The 21,072-nt window shown below is 47.8% G+C and overlaps 2 protein-coding genes across 10 annotated transcripts in view; one reads left to right on the top strand and one right to left on the bottom strand.

Annotated features, from left to right (window-relative positions):
* Positions 1 to 15,090, top strand: part of LOC1279265 (protein outspread) — a 202,427-nt gene extending 187,337 nt beyond the window's left edge. For 2 of the 9 annotated variants that reach the window (XM_061653614.1, XM_061653609.1), the window contains exons 8-15: positions 4,262 to 5,112; positions 5,180 to 9,499; positions 9,582 to 9,716; positions 9,782 to 9,918; positions 9,992 to 10,144; positions 10,230 to 10,347; positions 10,849 to 11,092; positions 12,302 to 15,090. In XM_061653614.1, the coding sequence (XP_061509598.1) occupies positions 4,262 to 5,112; positions 5,180 to 9,499; positions 9,582 to 9,716; positions 9,782 to 9,918; positions 9,992 to 10,144; positions 10,230 to 10,347; positions 10,849 to 11,092; positions 12,302 to 12,879 (6,536 nt within the window). In that variant the 3' untranslated portion in view covers positions 12,880 to 15,090. The remainder of the gene's footprint in view (positions 1 to 4,261; positions 5,113 to 5,179; positions 9,500 to 9,581; positions 9,717 to 9,781; positions 9,919 to 9,991; positions 10,145 to 10,229; positions 10,348 to 10,848; positions 11,093 to 12,301) is intronic. The other 7 variants (XM_061653616.1, XM_061653615.1, XM_061653612.1 and 4 more) reach the window with 7 other exon arrangements.
* A 66-nt stretch (positions 15,091 to 15,156) lies between these two features.
* On the bottom strand, positions 15,157 to 20,970 carry LOC1279264 (ras-related protein Rab-9B). Its single transcript, XM_318959.4, has 3 exons — positions 19,775 to 20,970; positions 19,526 to 19,662; positions 15,157 to 17,761 (listed from the first exon to the last, which is right to left on the bottom strand). Exons 1-3 carry the CDS (start codon positions 19,827 to 19,829, stop codon positions 17,252 to 17,254), a joined length of 702 nt encoding a protein of 233 aa, XP_318959.4. The 5' UTR covers positions 19,830 to 20,970; the 3' UTR covers positions 15,157 to 17,251.
* Positions 20,971 to 21,072: the final 102 nt, after the last annotated feature.

The raw sequence follows: 21,072 nt of genomic DNA, 5'->3' as shown, positions 1-21,072 counted from the left end.
AGCATTTGAGCACGATCGTGCCGCAAGGGGTAACGTATGCGTGAATGTGGCCCCTTTCTGCCATTCCTTGGATTAAGAAGGATGTCGTGTCTTTTTTCTCAGGCAGAAAGCGAGTCATTTAGAATGCTACACTTTTATGCTACAAAAAAGAGTAACCCATCGGTGCGTGTGTGGCTCTTCTCCTTGAATGATCGTAAGAACCCCAAAAGGGAATGGAGTTGACCGGTGACTTGCTTATTAACACCACCACCATCAGCTACATAGTATTTAGCGCTTCCGAATATTCGTTGTACGTTCGTTCCATCAAGCGATGAATCATTTTTTCCCCGGTGAGTTTGGTAGACTGTTGGTACATGGTGCGCAAATCGTGACTTCTCGTCTGTATCGACACCACCGACAATTATTAGTGGGTCAATGGTTTAAGGACAATTAGGCCCTAGTACGTTACGTTCTCTTCGGATTCTGAGACTGCGGTGTACACTAGGGGCCAAGTGTAAGCGGTTGAAGAGGGTGTTTGAGTTTTGAGACTCTTTTTCGGGAGGTTGTAAGTCGCCACTCATAAGTTCGTGTTTTGATTGGCAAAGAAGGATGTAAGTTTTTGTGATCTTGTAGGCTTTGGAATCAACACGTTTGAAGTAACATTTACAATAATTTATTATTTATCAGGCCACAATTTTTAACACTTTAGTTGAAGAATCAATGCTGGTCCTAAAATAATCAATGAACCAATGCTATTCAGAGATAAACATAATCAAACAAATTAAAAATCTTAATCTGAAATAGTTGCTCTGAATGAATTATTTATTAAACACAATTTAGTTAACCCTCACTTGACACGAGTCATGATGTAGGATACTTGGAATGATGTTATGGTAATAACTTTCCGCTCGTTAACGAAATGTACTATACGTTTTTATGTACTACGCAGATTTAGTTTAAATTTCCCCAGTTCAAGTTTCAGCTCCTTTCGGATTGAAATCGCTAACAGAAACCAATCGTCCATGAATATTTCGCATCCATTCCATCCCTCTGCATAAACAAAAACTGCTCCCCGAGCGCGCTCGTTAACACCCAGCCCCCAGGTGTGCCTTTACGCCAGTCACAATCGTCGACACACATCGCACGCGATCGCTATCACACCTAATTGCACACCTCACCTTAAAAATCCTGCCCTGGACACGCCGGTCAAACGCCGTGCTAGACAATAAAAACTTTGCACACATACCGCTTTGTGACGGCGCAATAAGAACTGTGGAGCAAACAACAATCGACGGCCCGCTCGTGGCCCCCTGGGAGATCTGTACGAACTTTAGCCTTGCTTCGTTCACACCTTGGGCAACCTGGTCTAGTAGTAGCCTTGAACTTTCGTCACGCATCCGACACAAGGAAAGGCCTCACATCTCAGACCCCCCTCCACAAGGGTAGAGGGGTGTCCATTTAAGGATTACGAGTGAAGGCTTCCTCTAAACTCCAACTGGAAGCGATGCAAAAGAACGGAGACGTAGCTCATCGTCAGCATTACTTCCGCTCCTGCATGGGGGGGGATGATAGCATTTTTGCCGCTGGACGACCAATTAGCCCGGATCGGACCGAACGCGCGACAGGACCGAATCGACGGGGCCCGATAATGATAGCTTTTAATATTTCTTAACGATCCCATCTTGCGCGGTGCGAAACGAGATGTGCGACATGTTGCCTCCAGTGTCGATCGATCGCGATTTCGCTTGCCATGACAGCCTTCACGGTGCGGAGTTTTAATTTGCGTTGCGTACTTGTTTGACAGCGGCTTTCAGCGCCAAATCGATCGACAACAGATCGGAAACCGTTCGCTCTGGTATGGAAATTACTACGTCTGTGCGGGTATAATTCTTTTCCACAGCAAACTTCTCTTCCGGCAACCGCTTTTGTGCTCCAGCGTCATCTCCTGGAGAAGTTCTTTTTTTTTTTGGGGTCCGATCGCATGGTCCATTCAGAACAAATGTGAGGCTTTAACGCCACTCAACCACTGCTGGAATATACACCTTCAGTGCAAACCGATATTGGCACTGATCGGTAGAGGGTCCGCGTTTCCCACGGACAGCTGGGAGTGCCACCAAGACAACCGTGTTAAGTGTCTTGCCAAAGCCCAAATAAAGCCATCGAGACGGGTCACGGGCTACGAGCTTTCAGGGTTTTTTTTGTAACTTATTCGTTCACATGCGTACCAGACGACTTGGAGCTGTGCTCACTTAGAACACACCATTACGATTGAGCGATCGAGCTAAACATGCTTTTAATTGAATTTATTTGTTCAGTTTTTCGCGTGCCATGTCATTCGACGCGAACCGAAAACGCGTCTCCTTCCGTTACGACGCCGGCCGTCGGTTTGTCCCGCATGATCCGCGGCCACCCCCCGGGGTATGTGTGTGTTTATCCTCGCTTGTTAATAGCTGGTTTTACAATGGCCTGGGAACCTCCGGACCAAGGATGGGGCTACACGCTTGTTGGAATGTTACGCCGAGCGGTACGCTTCGGTGCTGTACAGCACGCAACACAACGCCGAGCGCGCGCAAGTGACACGGTTATAAAGATGTTAGAAGCGAACAGACACCTAGGCAGTGCAGTCGAAGGAGGTTGTTAGGTGTGCACGGTCGTGTCACTTCGTGGTAGGAATTTTGTTCGCTTGTTCCTTACAGAAATTGAAGTTCTGGGGCGATGTGAATGTTAAGGCATCACTTGATGTGTGAAGACAACGGATTGGTGGAATGTTTTAAGAAATTGAATGCCATCTCTAGCAAAATTATCATGTATTTTACGCTCTAATGAGCGATGGCATTAGTCCAACTGTAGGAAGGAATGTAGAACATGGGAATGCAAATGGTAATGCTTTGTTGGTCGAGGGATCGGTAGACATTTCAACAAGTGGGCCAGAGTTCTGAAATGTGCTCTTATTTTTTGATGTAGCATACAGTGTTGGTAAGAAAGAACTTACACAACTACGAGAGATAAGCTTGAGTCAAAGAAGAAGTTCTTTATCATTTGAGTAAAAGTCAAATACATATGCTAACATCAATTTTAGTCGTTCAGTTGCGGACAGCTGGAGCGTTTTTGTAACAAAATATGAAATGAGGCGTCGTGAATTTTCGAAAGACTTTACTATAACCTAAAGAATCTTATTCTTCGTATGTAACGTAAAAGTCGTAGTCGATAGCTCTTAGTCAAACAAGTAAATTCATTTAAAGAAAAAGAACATATTTATTTAGTAACAAGTACGCAGCACGTCGCTTGTGGTAAATTTAGCTTTTCATCATTATCTTCTAACTAAAACGATTAAATAACAAACAGTCTCCCAAAAAGAGTAAAAAATATTCTGGCTGTTTGATATTTGAGCTCGTTTTTTACCAAAAAGACTTCAAAAGTTTGGAAAAGTTCATTTCTCTTTAAACCTTTCGTCGAGTTTATTTACTAACGTAATCGTCAAGTTATGATACTAAAGTAACCTTCTTCTAACCCAAGCCAACTGGATTCAAATATCAGTTCTGAATAAGATTTCTATGTTTCTATTGTGAATAAATACGATAAAACATACATCTATTTACATCCTTCTGTTGTAAACTCATGCAAATCGATTTGCATAATGTTTTACTTTGACGATCTCTATGTTAGATGATTTTTAATTTGTTAACCTATTTAATGCACGATTAATAGCTAATAGGTAATGGAGATATACATCCTAGGTCATTATAGATTCATTGCGCAAAAATCTCTTGGGGCAATTATTCAATAATTCCGATTGGAAAAAGAAAACAAACTTGTTTCATGCGCAGCAATGTATCGGAAATTTATTCTATTTGTAAATTTCTGTTGCACCATCGTCATTCCCCTGCTTGAAATGAACATACAAAAAACCCACTAAACGCCAGCAATTATTAACATTCTCAAGGGGACGTCCCTTACTTAGTCACACTTCGCTCGAATCATTTATCGGACGCGTCTGATCTTTTCCTGCACAAAAATAGCACATCCACCATCTGCGTCTCGCTACGCCAGGGACACCCTTCATGGCGTGACCATCGCGCGCTTTACCACGCTTTTAACGCATCATAATTATCACGTAGCACTTGGTTTACTGCGCATCATGAAGTCAGTCTTTTTTTCTGCTTCTGAAGGCAACCTGAATAGAGAACTAAGCCAGCACCAACGCTAGACCATGCTCTGTATCTTCCTTACTAATAGTGCGTGTGTGTGTCTCTCTCTTTCTCCCTCCCTCTCCGAACAATAGCGGCCAAGTGTCTGCTGCTCGATGGTGGCGTTGGCATCAGCGGCACCGAGCTGCGCTCGCGCGACGAACCAAAGCTGAAGGATATCGCGAACACGATCACGAACGTGAACCGCTGGAGCAGCCCCTGCATCACGGACAGCCTGTCACTCACGGCGGCCGACCATCACAACCACCATCAGCCGACGAGCCCGCGGGACGAAAACACGATCCCCCCGCAGTACACCAACGGAACCAATGGGGGAGTCGGTGGAGGAGGCGGTGGAGGGGGAGGAGGCACGGGAGGTGGCAGTACGGGCGGGACCGGCGGAACGCCTGCCAGTGTCGGCGGCGGTGGTACACCGCTCCAGATGCGGCCCCACTCGCTCACCCTCCCGTCCAGTGCGCCCGCGATCGTGTCAGCCATTGTGAAAAAGATCCCCACGTCGCTCACCGGCAAGGGATCGACGGGTTGTCCGGTGCCACCACTCGGGGCACTGCACCTGCCACCGCCCACCACCACCACCACCAACGCAACTAGTCCGAAGCTGAAGCCTAGTCAAACGCACGAGCGGGGCGATCCGGACGGCGACTGTGGGGCCGACGATGCGCCCGCCAGCTACCTGGGCAAGAACTCGGAGCACCGCGGCCCGGACGCCGATCTGCTGCACGCGAAGAAGGGCTGGCTGCTGAAGCAGGACGGGCGGGCGGGCGACTGGAGCAAGCATTGGTTTACGCTGCGCGGCGCCGCCCTTTTCTACTACCGCGACCCGGTCGCCGAGGAGAAGGGCGTACTGGACGGTGTGCTGGACGTGAACAGCATTACCGGCATCGCCGAGGTGCCGGTCAACAAGGGCTACGGCTTTCAGCTGACGGTAAGTAGCTTCAAACGCGCAAGCGATCGAGCTATATTTTCACCACACACACTAATTCTTCCCACAGACCTGGGACAACCACCGGATCGTGCTGTCCGCCGTGACGATCAACGTGCGCAACAACTGGATCAACGTGCTGAAGAACGCGGCCGGTCTGCCACCGACCAAGGCGACGCTCGAGCTGTCCAACCAGAACGACGACAACTTCAAAACGTTAGCGGACAAGTCGCCCCCGCCGTCCCCGGTCACGCCCAGTTCGCTCGAGATCAGCGAGCTGCTCGGCGACGCGATCGAGCACAAGCCGAAGCTGAAGCGGGGCAAACTGCTCGAAAAGAACAACAACAACAGTGGCACGAATGGGCACCTGCTGATTGAGGGTGTCGTACCGCTGGCGGCCAGTCCAACCGCGGGCGAAGATGTCGTGGACAAGGCGCCCAAGGACGTGATCGTGCATCTGACGGCTGCCCGCAACCTTACCGAACAGTCGAACAGTGCCAGCACACCGCCGGAGGACAAGAGCGCCATGAACGCCTCCACCACCACCAACACCAACACCACCACCAACACAACCAACACCTCCACCCATAGCAGTAGTAATAGCAGTAGTACTAGCAGTAGTCAGCCTCAACCAAAGCAACAGTCGTCGGTGGTGGTGCTGCAGTCGCCCGTCACGCCCCTCACGCCCAAATCGTTGCTGTTCTCGTCGGACGAGGAGTACAGGACGGCGTCGGAGGGTGGCCGGCGGGATAGTGTCGGCGACCAGTGGGGATCGCCGGTGTCTCCCTCACCGCCGTCGGTGGTGCCGCTGGCAATGCGTACCAAAGATAGGTTAAGAACGAACCCGCCACTGTCGACCCAAAGTCAGCAGCAGCACCAGCAGCACCAGCGGCTCCACAAGCGCAGCCGCTCGTCGCCACCGAGCTCACGGCGCAGCACCATCGAGTCGGAGGCGCCGGTCCCACTGGCCCCGTTCCACACGGTGCAGGAGGAGGACGGTAGCGGGCTGGAGAAGAAGCTGCAGCTGCGGCTGCAGGCGGCCGAGAAGGAGCTGGCGATGCTGCGCGAGGAAACGCACGAGCGGGAAGCGCGCATGTCCGAGCTGCTGACCACGCTCGAGCGCACCGAGCAGGAGCTGACGCGCAAGCGCGAGCTGGAGGAGAACCGCGAGAAGCTGATGGTGCAGCTGCAGGACAGCCGGGCCGCGGGGCAGGACATAATCGACCGCATCACGCACGAGCTGTCCAAGAGCCGGGACACGACGAAGGAGCTCGAGGAGCGGCTGGCCCGGGGCATCGAGGAGAACGAGTCGCTGTACCGACGGTTGCAGGAGTGCGGCATTGCCGCACCCGGTACCAGCCCAGCGTCGAGCTTGTGCAGTCTGGCCGTGGCACGGAGCGGTCGCATCAAGCGCATGGACTCGTTCAGCGATCTCACCTGCCTGACCGCGATCGATCCGACCCAGCTCGACCGGGACATGCTGGCGGACGAGTACCGGGAGCTGCGCGCCCGCTTCGAGCGTGCCGTCAGCGAACTGAAGGCGATGAAGCGCGAGCTGAAGGACGCGCATGGACTGTACGATGAGCTGGAAATAGCGTACGCCACGCTGCGCAAGGAGCTCGACCGACAGGCGACCGAGCATGAGGCGCAGTCGCGCATGATGGCCGATCGGATCCAGGACATGACGAACAAGTACACGGCGGCGGAAAAGCAAGTTCGGCTGCTGAAGCAGAAAGCGATCCGATCGGAGAAGCGCCGATCGCTGTCGCTCAAGGGCAAGGAGTCGCTCTCGATCCAGAAGGAGCTGGAGGAGAAGGTGTCCGAGCTGGAGAGCAAGATCGATGCGCTCGAAAGTGGCGGTGTGCTGCTGCCGGTGGCGAAGGCGACCGTGGAGCTTGCGACGCCGGAAGCTGCGCAACCGGTGCGCCGTTCGTCGTCTACCCGGCTGCGCAGGAAAAGTCTGGACAGTGCCACGCTGTCCGCGCAACCGATGCAGGTCGTGCTGCGGCTGAACAATCTGGAAAAGCGCGTCGAGAACGTGCAGGCCGTTGGACTGCCAGTGACCAAGCCGCCCGAGGTCAGTGAGTGTGAGACGGCCAGTACATCGAGCACGGGTGCCAAACCGGTGCCGGAGCATCTGCTCGACCGGCTCAAGAGTCTGGAGGGTGTGGTGGTATCGGTACGCGAACTGATCGACCAAAGTGCACAGCAGTTCCAGAGTCTGCGCACTTCCCGCTCGCGACGTTCCGTATCGCCAGCGGCGGACCGGAAGGATTCGTACAAATTTATCGAGCGCTGTCTGGCCGAGGTGTCGAAGCTGTTGCGTGAGAGTTGCGACAACTGTGTCGTGCCGGTCGAGGGCACGGGCTACGGCAGCGTGATTGTGCTGCCCGAATCGAACCCCATCAAGCTGGCACTGGATCAGCTGGAGGCACAGCTCAAGGGCAAGCTGGCGGATCTGCTCAAGCAGCGGCGCATGCTGCGCGAAACGAACGGACTCACGCAGCGCAAGGACATGGAGCTGCTGGCGGAGCGGATTGCGTTCGAGAGTGTTTGCTTCGGCCGGCTGCGGCACGCCCTCGAGCGGGCGGAAAATCTGGCCGAGTTCGAGGAACGCCAAACGAAGGTGGAGGTGTGCGAAACCGTCCAGCTGATGTCGATGCTGAAGGCAAAGCTGTCCGGCAAGTGCGTGGTGCGACCGAGCAGCAGTGCCGACGTGCTGGCCAGTGTGCTCGCCCGCAAGCTAATGCTGTCAGCCGGCCGCACCAGCACGATGCGGTCGCTCTCCTTCCCCCCGATCGGAACCGCCATGCTGGACGATCTACTGCGCCAGCAGAACGAGGTGCACCTGATCGCGAAACGCTACCAAACGACAATCATGGAGAACCTGGCGTACGGGCTGGCGGCCGAAACGCTCTCCTACATTGCGTCCTCGCACGAGACGGTGCAGGGCGCGGTGCAGGAAGCCTGGCGCCAGGCCCAGGAAGCGGTCAATGCCGAGCTGGTGCAGTCCGAGATCGCGCACATCATGATGCGCAACGCGCAGCGGTACGAGGGTTCGCTGGCGCCCGCCTTCGGGTACGCACTGTCCACGCAGGAGCGCATCACGTTCGAAACGTTCGCGGACGCAGTACACGAAGCGCTGCGCCGCGAGATGGATGCGGCCGTCCGGCAGCTGACCGAGTGCTACGAGGAAACGCTCGCCAAGATGAAGCGCGGCCAGTGGCGACTGCACCTCGAGCAGGAGCGAAAGCCGAGCGAGGGGCGCCAGCTGCTAGCCGAGTTTGCGGACATTGTCGCACACAAGGCGCTGATCGATGCGCGCGTCCACGTGCTGAAGGGAGACTACGTGCCGAAAAAGCCCGCCCAGCCCACGGATGCGTTGGACGAACCGTGCGAGCGAGTGTTCAGCGTGGCCGCGCTCAAGCAGTACGAGAACCTGTACACGGACCTGACCGCCGATCTGGAGGTCGCGAACGCGGACGACATCCTGGCCGAGGCGGACTTTAACTTCATGTACAAGTACTTCACCAGCGAGCACGCGCTCAACAAGGCGGAGGTGACGGAGGTGTCGGCGATACTGAACGAGCTGGAGCGATCGGTCGTGGCGCTGCAGGCCACGCTACACCCGGACAGTGGGAATGCCGGTGCGGCCAGCGCCATCGACGTGGACAGCCTGCGCAGCATTCACGCGCGCTGCGTGGAGATTCAGCAGCGCATTGATTCGCTGATCAGTGCGGCGAAGCAGCTGCAGTCGCGCAGCGACCAGTGCGGCCGGCTGCAGGATCGGCTCCTCCAGCTGACGGAAGAGCACGAGCGCGAGCTCGGCACGGTTCGGCAGCAGCACGAGGCAAAGCTGGCCGCACTGCAGCGCCGTATCGACGAGCAGCAGCAGCGCATACGGGCGATCGACGGCGAGCGGGCGGAGCTGCTCGAGCGGCTCAACAACGAGCGCAACCTGCTGAAGCAGAAGGAGAAGGAGCTGCACGAGCTGTCGGTGCGTTTGACGCGGCTGGACGCGGCCAGCAACGAGAAGGACAAGGAGATCGAGGACCTGCTCGACAGCTACGACCAGGAGTGCAAGAAGGCGCGCACGCTGAAGGACCGGTGCGAGGAGCTGGCGGGCAGCTGTCGCAAAACGGCGGCCGAGTACGCGGAGCTGGAGAAGGAGCGGGACTATCTGTACGAGCAGATGCGCAAGGAGCAGGACCACGCGAAGAAGCTGGAGAAGCACCTAGAGATGGTGGAGGCGGAGCATGCGCAGCAGGTGGATAATCTGCACGCCGCCTACCGGGAGCAGCAGATGGCGAACGAGCTGGACTCGCAGAAGGACCGGGACGATGAGGATAGCTTGCGGTCGCGCTACCAGGCCGAAATCGAGCAGTTGCGGGTAAGGTGTTGTGCAGTGTTGCCTACATTTAGGCGCACATTTGCGGGAAGGTCTCATTTCACTGTTCCACGTGTGTTTGCAGGCACTCTGCGAGAAGGGACTGGCTGCGATGGAAGCTTCGCACAAGCGCATCATTCACGATCTGGAGGAAAAGCACCAGCAGGAGATCGCTAAGCTCATTCTGGAGAAGGAACAAGCGCTGGCCGAAGAAACACAGGTAAGATGGTGGAGTTGAGAAGAAACCCGTTTTGAAGATGAAACTAATTTCGCAACACTTTGCAGGCAACGCTGGCAGCACTCGACGCCATGAAGAAAGCACACCAGAATGAGGTGCAGCGGGAGGTGACGCGCTTCAAGCAGGAGTTCCTCAAGCAGTTCCAGAAGGGCGGCCAACCGCCACAAACGTACCGCGAGAAGGAGTAAGTTGCTATTAAAAGTTTAAATTACAAAAGCACCCGTTTACTAAACTCCACGGCCTCCTCTCCGTTGCAGGCAAGAACTCGAAGAAGTTCGACTCGAGATCCTGTCCCTCTCCGAGAAGTACTCGATGAAGTGCGTCGAGACGGCAGCGCTCGAGGAGAAGCTACGCAACGCGACGCAACAGCTGAAATGTTCGCAGCAACACATTCAGCAGCTTGATGTTAGGTAAGATTCGAGCAGTGAACCAAGCGGCAGTTCAAGATCAATTGCAAGGTTCTAATTACACGTCTTGCTCCTTCCCGCCTTCTAGGAACAAACAACTTCGAGCGCACTTTGTCTCCAACCAGCCGGAAGAAACTTCTTCTGCACCACCGACCAGCAGTGTCGTAACGCCAAAGGATACCAACCTGTTCACCAGCAACAGCACGGTAAATAGCTCACTTGACTCGTACCCAACTTAAGAAGAGAGAAAACACGCAAGCCCTTCTGCCCTGTACAATCCACACCTTCCTTTTGGCATGTACTGAATTGATACGATTGAACTTTCTTAACTGTGCGGCACCATTTCTTGTGAATTTGAACGATTGTTTGACCCGCATCAAAAACCCTTTCCACCTTGTCACACCTCTTGCATAGCATGTCCGAATCGTAGCATGATCGCCGACCCTTCCCACCCGTTTCTTCTCCCTTATTTCCCGTGTGTTTCGTTTGTTTTTTCGCGTGTGTGTGTGACCTTTTTTGTATGTTTGACAAACTTTTGTTATTTTTCTCCTAACGGCTAACCACTAACAATCGCAACAACAATATAAAAAAATCATCACAAAACCCGCGTTTACCAAAACCAAAAAAAAAAACAACACAAAAATCCATCGCACCACATCCACCACACCACCAACACTGGGATGATGACTCACTGGGCGCAACACCAGCAGCAGCTTCAGCAGCACCTAGAAAGTTCACCGCCACGCAGCACTTCCGCTCTGCGAACGGCTACAGGCCACGGATCGCCTACCACACCTACGCCCACCACGCCAACGACGATCGTACCGAGCTCGGTACCGATCGAGCCCACCAGTGCACCACCACCGCTCGAGCTGCTCGATCTGCGCGAGTGTCAGCATCTGCTGAACAACAATAAGAAAGAATCACATCCACGGTTAAAGTTCACCGAAGGTAGCCCACCGTTTGTTTTTTTTTACACACACACTCTGTCACCTCTCGCCTCTCAAGCTATTTCGCTCCGGGGGTTGCTGCTCTACACTTTTACACTTTTGCTTTAGATATAACTTTGTTCTATTTGTTTGGTGTTTGATGTATGTTGATTGTACTTTCACTTATTCAATGTTTTGTTGTTGTTTTTAACATTTTTTCACATTTTTCTTCTTTTTTCACTACTTCTTTTGTATTTTGAATTGTTTTCTATATTGCATGTCTTTCCAAATGTTCTTCCATTATCTTTCATACTTGCCTGTAATTTTGTTATTATTTATCAGTTGTATAAAATCTTCTTCTCTACTTTGAGGTGTTTTTTTTATCAATTTCTCTATCTTAGCATAAATTAATTAACAGTATTATACAAAATAGGAAAAATGACAGGCTTTTCCAGGAGTTCTCATAGCTGTGGGACACTTTATTGACTCCTTCTTAAGTGAAATGAACTTAAAGTAATGGGAATTGGATTCCATAGCAGTTTTGTTGGACAAATCCAATAGGAATTTCCAAGGCGCCTGTCCAAAAAGGGTGACATAGAGTCCAATTCCCTTAAGAAAAAGTCAAGAAAGTGTCCCACAACTATGAGAACCCCTGGAAACCCCTGTAAATACGTATATGTACAATTGTTAAGCCATTTTTAACAGTATTAAAATCTTGCTTCTTATGTTTTGGACACGAAATTTTGATAATGAAGCAAAATTCTAGTCTATTCTAAATATTTAAAAAAAATCCACCACTTCTTCAATGAGCAATTTTTGGTTTTATGAAATAATGTTTGAGGCTAACAAAGATAGAAGCGTATTCTAGAATTTATTTACAGTAAATTACAAACTAAAAAATAGATAAATAATTCATTAAAATCTATTTTAATGATATAATAATGTACAATATTTATAAATAAGGTAGAAATGTTATTTATGTACAAGTAATTTTGTAGTAATAAATGTTACTATATAGCATTAAGCCTTCCAAAAACACACAATAACAGTTATCATTGCATGCGCAACGGGGTTGAATATACTGTGGTTCCATTTCTTGTACAATTGTAAATATTAAGGGTTACTTCTTGGTAGACACTCAACATAAATTGCAACCAATGGCAAGGATATTAAATAGTTTCCCATTATCTCTTCTCCTTCTCTTTCGCCATCCTCATGCATCGGGCCAAAGCAGGAGCCAAACTAGGTGTAGCACCGATCTTCTCTACCTCCAGCACGACCGTTGGCACCAGCGCGCCCGGTACGGCGATCGTCAACGATTCCGTCAACCTGGCGAGCAGCACCAACAACAACCTCGCCAAAGTCCTCAGCTCCAAGCAGCTCAACATGAACCTGATCAGCGGCGGGTCCGGTCCACTGTCCCCGACCGGTCCGCCCACACCCCACCCAGTGGCGCTCACGCTGCCGCTGATCGCCAGTGCCACGTTCAAGCACAGCAATCTGCACCGAAACCACCAAACCGCGATCGCGAATAATGCCCCGGCATGCGGTGGCAATGGGTCCAGCAACCACAACAACAACAACAACAACAACACAAATCATCTCATCAACCTAAACAACAACCACATACACAGCAACAACAATAACAATGTCAGTAATTTAAACAACAACAACAACAATAACAATAATAATAATAATGATAACGATAGTATGCACGAGCTTAAGCCATCGACAAAACTTTGTTCGCCCCCTCCCTTAGATGAGAGGGACGTTGAACAGCAAATTCATCGATTCGAGTTGGAAATCTAAACACCGGCACCAATTATTAACACGCAATAATAATAATACATTTGTTCACATTGTTCATTTAACACACATTGTTTTTTTTTTTTGTGCAGCCTCGCTTTTTTTTATTGTTCGTTTTGGCTTATCCATCGTATGTTAACACACAAAAATGTTAAACTATGCTCCAAAAAGAAAAGAGAAAAAACACACCTGCCAAACACGTCCTAATGGATCATCTTCAAATGTGTTCCCTCCCATACTTTAGACGAACAACGCGAAACGCATTCAATCATTATTATTATTAGTGCACGCCGAGAGCAAATACTAATGTACTAAAGCCAAAAGCCAAGTAACGGGCAAACAAACAAGTAGGATCAAAGCAAGCAACGCCCTTCACGACACGCTTCGAGTTTCGATTAGTGGTTAAGGCTTTTTTCCCCCTGATGTTATTGACTTCTGCTGTTGTGCTTGTGTATGTGTGTTGTTACTATGTTGTTGATGTTGTTAAAGTTAGTGTTGTTAATGCGGAATGCGCCACCGCCAGCTGTTGGTAGGCGAGTGGATCAGAACTGTCGATCGGAACGGAACGAAACGTTTAGTGCCTTAAGCGATTTAATTGCAATGTCCCTCTTTCTTGTTCACCTCCTTGTCATTCATTCATTTTATTTATTCTTCTGTAATGTACGATTGAACATTTTAACCATTATTTTCGTTCACTTTCAACTGTCGGATTTAGTGTACGCGAACACTGTCGTTTCATTCATTTGCCATGTGTTTGTTTTCCATTTGATTGTTTTGTTTTCTTTTGATAATATTTTAACTCTTTTCACTCTTGTAGGCAAAAGCTCACCGGTTAATGTTGCACTAAAATAGGCTTTGTTTTTCTCTGTATTTTTCTAGTACCACTTTTAGCGGACGCATCATTTGCTCCTGATGAGAGTATGTTCATTCCTTTCTTTGTATGTGTTGTAAAAAAAAATCGGTTTCTAAAATACGCTAAAAATTGTAACGAAATTCAAATTATTTTAGGGAAGCAAAGCGGTTCGTTTTTGTTTTTCGGATAAAAGTTAAGTCTCCGCCACTGTACTAAATTGTACTAAAATATTTAAGAACTTTTACTTTTTAACAAACCGCGACAGGAAAAGGAAACTGATAAAGTAGTGACTTATGTTTTTAGGTTGTTTTTCTAACAGCGTTGCTTCCTTATAAGCGAAAAGAATTTGACGAAATTTAGACAAAAAAAATAATAAAAAAGGAATTGGTCGACAAAAGTGACTCAAAAAAGCGAACAAACACGGCTAATCGATAAAGAAGATAGGAATAAAAGAAATGGTTTAATAAATAAAAGAATCGTTGGGAAAGAAGGACTTACCAAAATCGAAAAGGTGATCCAATGCAACATACCAGAGGACGTCCTTCAGTCGTGCTCCTGTCAAGGTACGATGGTAATCTTACGATTTAAACAAAACTTCCTTGTACGCTTTCCCCTATCACCCCCACTGCAACGATGTGTTCGAAGGCCCTAGTTTCCTTTTTTTCGTTGTTAAGTTTTTTTTAAGTTGCAGAACCGATAGGCAAACATACGGGGGGACAGAAAAAGGTAGTAGCTGTAGTTAGTTAGTGTTAGTAAAGCAAATCGATTGATCAGTGGTAGCAAATGCACTTTTGCACACCTAATAACCAACATAAGTGTTGCTATTGGAGGAGTGTTGCTATTGGACAAACACAAACCAACACATTGATACATGTTAAAGAGACAGACATATATATATATGGTGCCTTTCTTTTGTTTTGTTGTGCGTTATTTGTATCTTTTACTATTATTACTACTACCACTACTACGACAGCAAACCCCTTAACGTTAGGATTATCGATTTCGTGGAAGTTTCTTAAAATAGATTTAAAGTTGTGTACGTGTAAACTTTTTGTAAAGTAAAAAAAAGGGAAGATGAAGCAAAACAATCGTTGGTTTAGTTGGATTTTTTAAATGTAAAATGTAACAATTGAGCGAGATATGTAAGAGAGGGAGGGTACCTGTGCTCGCACTCACGATTCATCATGTAAATGTTTATTTTTGTGTACGTTTATCCCGTTTCCCCTTAATTAATGTTCTTCCACGTTCTGTAACTGTCGCTCGTCGAACAATCCCAGAATTGAATTCGATGTAACCTCACCGAAACAAGTTAGTGAAAGTAAATAAATATATGTATGGAAAATGAATTTGTTAAAACCGAAGGCGAATGTACGTTTGTTATTTATGCAGTATGGAGAAAGAAACGACTGAAAACAGTAAGACCCAAGTTGAATTTTTAATTTGCTTTATTATACAATCGTGTCTGTACAGCGGTACGGGTTGCACAAAGTTGAAAATGCTTACAAAATAGCGTTTTACGATCCTTCTTCTATCCCTCTCTCTCTCTATCTATCTCTACATCTGTCCAGTGCAATCCTCTGTTTCAAAAACTCCATGCACCGCACCAGGCTGCATTTTGTTGCGCCATATGCTTATCACTACACTAAACACATTCCTCTCACTCTGGTTCGATTTCATGTCCCAACGACTGATGTATTTTTTCAGCGCTTTAAGCATAATGAATGTAATCTAACCTAAGCTCTCTGTCCCAAGGATACACACGAAAGCGCACCAAAATACAAATGACGCACCAAAAAATGGGAAGACGTGCATTCCGGGAAAAGCCACACACGGCACAGTCTGCCTAAATTGCTAAAATATAATTATCTTACAAACACACGCAAACGGAATGTGTGAAACATTTAAATGAATCTCCTTACTGACTGACGTCTAGACGGATAGCACATTAGTCTCTCCTTTCAAGTGGATAGTAATTATGATTTATTAGGCGATGTGCATTGTGTTATCGTAAACTGTACACATCCAACAGCTTTTCCAGCGATTTTCAGTGAAAATAAAGTAAATAAAAACTGTCTACAGTGCAATGTTGCCTTTTCCAGTTCAATGATGAGCATTTACACTCAGCTCTACGCTTCAGATTGATCAGGTACGTAAATATTAGTTTGTATGTAGTTTGTTTTTGCTTCTACAGTGTACATTAAATGAGTATGGAACTGAACCAAAAACGTACGCACAAAAGTTAATCTTAGACGCATCGAAAATAATGTTGTGCTTTTCTATCGCTGTTTATGTTAAAAAGGACACCAATTTCTATGGACCATATTATGTATAGTGGTTTGTCGCAGTGGATAAATCGTACTAATAAAATAACTTCATTATCTTCTCACAATTTCGTTCTACAATACAATACTTCAATAAAAGCACCATTTGAACATATAAAAAACTGAAACCTTGTTTGTATGCAAGTCTCCTTTCCTTTTACAAACTTTCTAAATAGTTTGCAAGATCGTCCTTGTGGTTTGTGAACTTTTTACACAACTTTCATTCAAAAATCCGACAGCATTGATTTAGCAGCATGCGACATTCAGAATTAATTGATATGAAATAAATATTTGGGCTATAAATTAGTATTATTGCAAATGTTAAGCAATACTATCCAACGACTAGGTCCCGTCCGTTGGTAATATTGCATTCACTAGTAATATAAACACAATCTATAAAAGACTGTTTAAATAAAAATTCTCAAGCACTCATAACACTGCTGCTTTACCAAAGCGATCACCGCGTTGGGTATAAAGTGCACAGGAAAAACACAGGCTTAGTTCAACTAAACCAATACAAAACACTTCCTACGAATTGTTTTCATAAAATAAAATACACATATGAACGCAATAAACAGCTTAAAATTGGATCCAAATAAATCCCTTGCTTTTAGCTGTTTCATTCAACCAACTGAGGAACAATCATTTAGATTGTGCGCCACCGTTGCGTTTTTACATCTGTGTGACGCTTGTCCAGTACCTTCAGCCAGCTGAAGCTTAAAAAAACAACCACAATACCCGCGACACATCGCATCTGGCCACGTACGCGCAAGCAATGAGGCGTAAAGATCTGTACAATTGTGTCTCGTTCTAGTACGCTGCCCGTTTGGAAGTGTAAAGCCACTGACCGGACTCACAATACTCAATGTGCCATTTGTTGAAAGATTGTGCAAATAGTGTCTATAAATCTCAAAATCACTTCTCCACTTCACACCGTGTTTATGACGCCATTGAAAGTGATGCACGGATGGAGAAAACACGTGAGAAGAATTTCCTCCAACCTTCTCGTCGACTTTGTGCTTACTTTACATTTCAAACCACAACCCAACTACCATTAGAAATGACTAACCCTAATCATGCTGCTGCCAGCAGTTGAAACAAAAGCTGTCCCGTTTGCTGATTCTGTCCACCGCACAACCGTCTAACAGAATCTCTTATCACATACTTATCGATCCTGCCTATCAACAGGAACCGATCACACTCAGTTCGGATAATCGTCGTCGTCCTGCATCGTGTTGGCCGTTGGGCGGCCCAGTCCCGCACAGCAGAACCGATTGCGGTTCGCGTTCAGGTTGACACTCTTCATCAAATCGATCGTATCCTGTCCCTGAGCGCGCAATTCCCGCTCGGTCGATCGTTCCAGCTTTCGCCACTGCTGTACCGCCAGCGCGAAGGCAGTCGCCACATTTTCGGACGTTTTGGCCGACGTTTCGATGTAAGCGGTTATGTGGTGCTCCTGGCACCATTGCGACACCTCCTCGGCCGTAACCTCCCGCTGTGCCGGCGGCAAATCATTCTTCGTGCCGACGACCACGAACGGAAAGTGGTCCGGATTGACGTCGTAGTACCGGAGGAACTCATCGCGCCAGCTGGCCAACGCTCGGAAGCTTAGCCGATCGTTGATGGCGTACGTTAGCAGGCAAATGTCGGTACCACGGTAGAACGGAGTTCGCAGCGCACGAAACCTTTCCTGTCCGGCTGTATCCCAGATCTAAAATAGAGAACAAAAATTAGAATTGAAAATATATGTCAAAACTGTGTGAAAATATGGTTGTCTAAATATGATCTTTCAACGCCGTTTATGTGATTCGCGAGACTCCTAATCAGGTTTGTAAACAGTATTAGACGCCCGATTGCAAATAGCTTGCAAAAATTCCCATCCCACACACCTGACACATCGATGCGTCATGCCCAACCTGCTAATCAATACCACAGGGCAAAGCTTCCGCAGATTATTGACATCAACAATGAGCCTATACATTTACATCACACCGAGCTCAGATTGTAGAAGATCAAGATGTTTTGCTGGGGCTTAGCAACAACAGAACGCAAAAAGGCTCATCATTATGCCATCCAAAGCCTGCAGCTGTTGACTTCCAGCAAACATCGACTTCGCTAACATCGTTTAAAATTAAATCGATTACGATTTCTAACACTTATTCCTTGTGCCATGCCATCGCATTCATTACTTCATTCTAAACGCTGCGCACTTCTTGTCAAGAATAAATTACAAACAGTAATCATAAAAAGAGTACTACGACTGTTACGGGCGATGTGATTTTAATAGCCCCAGTGCACGCTATTTACACACAACACGAAGAGACAATTTTACGGGCAAGACGCCGGGCGACTTTCCTTCTTCTGCCCGGTTAGGGCGATATTTTGTACAACATTCAGGTCACGTTTGCTGACGGTCTAAAACGGAAATTTAGCTAAAACGGAAATAAAGACATTTGCGATTTATATTCATTTCTATTTATTTTAGCATTTTTTTCTAAATTCTTTTCTACTATTTTTTATAATTTAGAGAAAGAGAAAGCTTTAATTCTAACATATTTTTGTTTTTAAAGAAGTAGATTGTTTTCAAACCATACCAGCCTTGTAGAATAAGCAGATTTTAGCCAAATCTCTAATAGGCCTACATTCCTATAAGATAAGCGATAAGCATTCATTCCAATAAGATAAGCGGCAAAGCACAAAACACTTCCGGGCAGGTTTCTCTCCTATTAGTGGAGCTCGATTTTAATGACATTGAAAAAATGCACTTTCTACTCAATTTTAACATAATGCTCTCTGTTTCATTTTAAGCTTTTCGGTGGTAAATCGTAAATTTACCTACAATGCTGGACACACTCCAACCTTCCTTCGTTCCCTTGCTCCCTTGTGCCCTTCCAACTACAATAAATGTTTCATGAGGTATTACCCACAACTTAACATCTGTTGACGACGCTGCTCATGTTTAAACAAACCTACCCAGCTGACGGTAGTGGTCACCTTGTTTGGGGTGTGCGAACAAACGAACCTACCCAAGCTTTCGTTCGCGATAAAGTCGCGTTTCATCTACTATTTGCCCAACCAAACGAGGGGGTGGGGTTGGTTCACCCCCACCCACACCCACAATAGTGGCCCATCGCGATCCTTGGCCACATCTGTAACATCTCCGTCACCTTCTCACCGAGAGCAAGTAAGATAAGCGTTTCGTTCATTTGTTCGGTTTTGTTTGTTTGCACTGTGGTGGTTAAAGGTGTGCGTGTGAGTGTGTATTTGTGTACGTGGTAACCCATAACTATTGCCCTTTTGGTGGACGAACACACCGCTAGACACATCGCTCGTATTCTCTGTGCGTGTGTGTTCCTCGCATATGTGTCGCGTTTGCTCAATTATCTTCCTGCCCTGTTCCTGTCCCCTGCGACCATTTCGTGTAAACTATCGTCATTCGCAGGTGGCGAAACACCCAACGACATCGTCCACTCACCTGCAGCGTAAACCGTTCCTGGTCCACCTGAATGTCTTTGTTCAGAAATTCCACCCCGATCGTGTGGAAACTGTTGGCGTCGAAATAGTTCGAAACGAAGCGATTCATTAGACAGCTTTTGCCCACATTTCCGTCGCCTGGAAGGGTAATTAAAATTGTTTCATTAGAACGCCCATTCAAATGCTTTACCGACCGACGCAGCTTCGTTTCGGTCGCGACTCTCGCAAGTCTCCTCCCCAGAAGGCCTACCTAAAATGACCACTTTAAGCAGTATGTTTTTACTCGGCGGTCGCATGTTCGTCATCTTGTGGCCTGCTATGTTGCTTTCTCTTCCGTTCCGTTTCTTTGTTCTCCGATGTGCTCTCCCTCGCTCCTTGGAGACCCGCCGCGATGGCGATGCTGCGTTTTTGTTTATGCTGCAATGCACTGAACCGTGGAATAGCAACCGTCACCTCCGCTGGCCTCCAAGGTGAATTATGCTTCGCACAGTTTGATCCGTCGCTGTGAGCTGATCGTAATAATATTCACCTCACGTTTCGATGGGCGGGTCCAGGGGGCTGTGGACTTCTCGCAAGACGGATAGTGTGAGATTGTCGTTGCCCACCAAAGCTCATGAATTCATAAATGCACTCCACACTGGGGTGGCCAGCGTCGCCCGTTTCGTTGACCCCGTCACACGGCTATAAACGGCACGGCATCTCTCTTTCACTCTGTCGCGGAACACAGCAGCAGCTTCTCGTTTACTATGCGCATACACTTGGAAGAAAACAACGATCGAGAGGAATGGGACCGTGCCCACCAAACTAACTATGACCCAGCGCCAACTCAATCAATTCCAAACAATCTGTACCCAGACCAGCAGCAGACCAGGCACACAGAGGGACAGAAAACTCTCACATACACAAGCGCGCACACACACACACATCCGAACTCGATACACTTAATCAACAATGCAGCATCGCCGATGAATGCGCACCACCAACCACCACTAGCATTAGACAATAAACACAAAAACTAACAATCGAACCGGATATTCTCGTCTGCAAATTCGCGGATGACATCACAACTCCATCGCACACGCAGCTGGGATGATGCTCTCCGTTGTGGTTGTGTTCGACGACCGTGGCGCACCAAGGTGTTGATCGCATATGAAGATTGCGAAAATATTTACACGACTGTCGACGGACACTGGCACTGGTGGGGGTGGGTGGGATGAATGGTTTTTTATGCTCTCTTCACTCCACCAACGCACACAAACGAAGGAATTGCTAGGAGGACGAAACACTACACAACAACACGGGAAACTTTACATTACTCTAGCGACACGTTCATTGCACCGATTTATTTAGGATATTCACAAATCAACAAGGGTCACGCGTCGATTTCACACCAAATGTTTCTCCTACGAAATGTAAAACCAGAGCAGCGAAACAGAATCGAACAAATGCGCGGATGATGTTTCCCTCCTGTCAAACTTCGGCTGCCCTCGTGCCTTGGTGAAACGAGCGATGGGAGCGCTGAACCATGCGCCATAAACGCGCACAGCT

The sequence above is a fragment of the Anopheles gambiae genome, chromosome 3, assembly GCF_943734735.2.
Source record: "Anopheles gambiae chromosome 3, idAnoGambNW_F1_1, whole genome shotgun sequence".
Lineage (NCBI taxonomy): Eukaryota > Metazoa > Arthropoda > Insecta > Diptera > Culicidae > Anopheles > Anopheles gambiae.
Note: the sequence above shows the minus strand (reverse complement) of the source record. Positions and strands in the feature narration are given on the sequence as shown.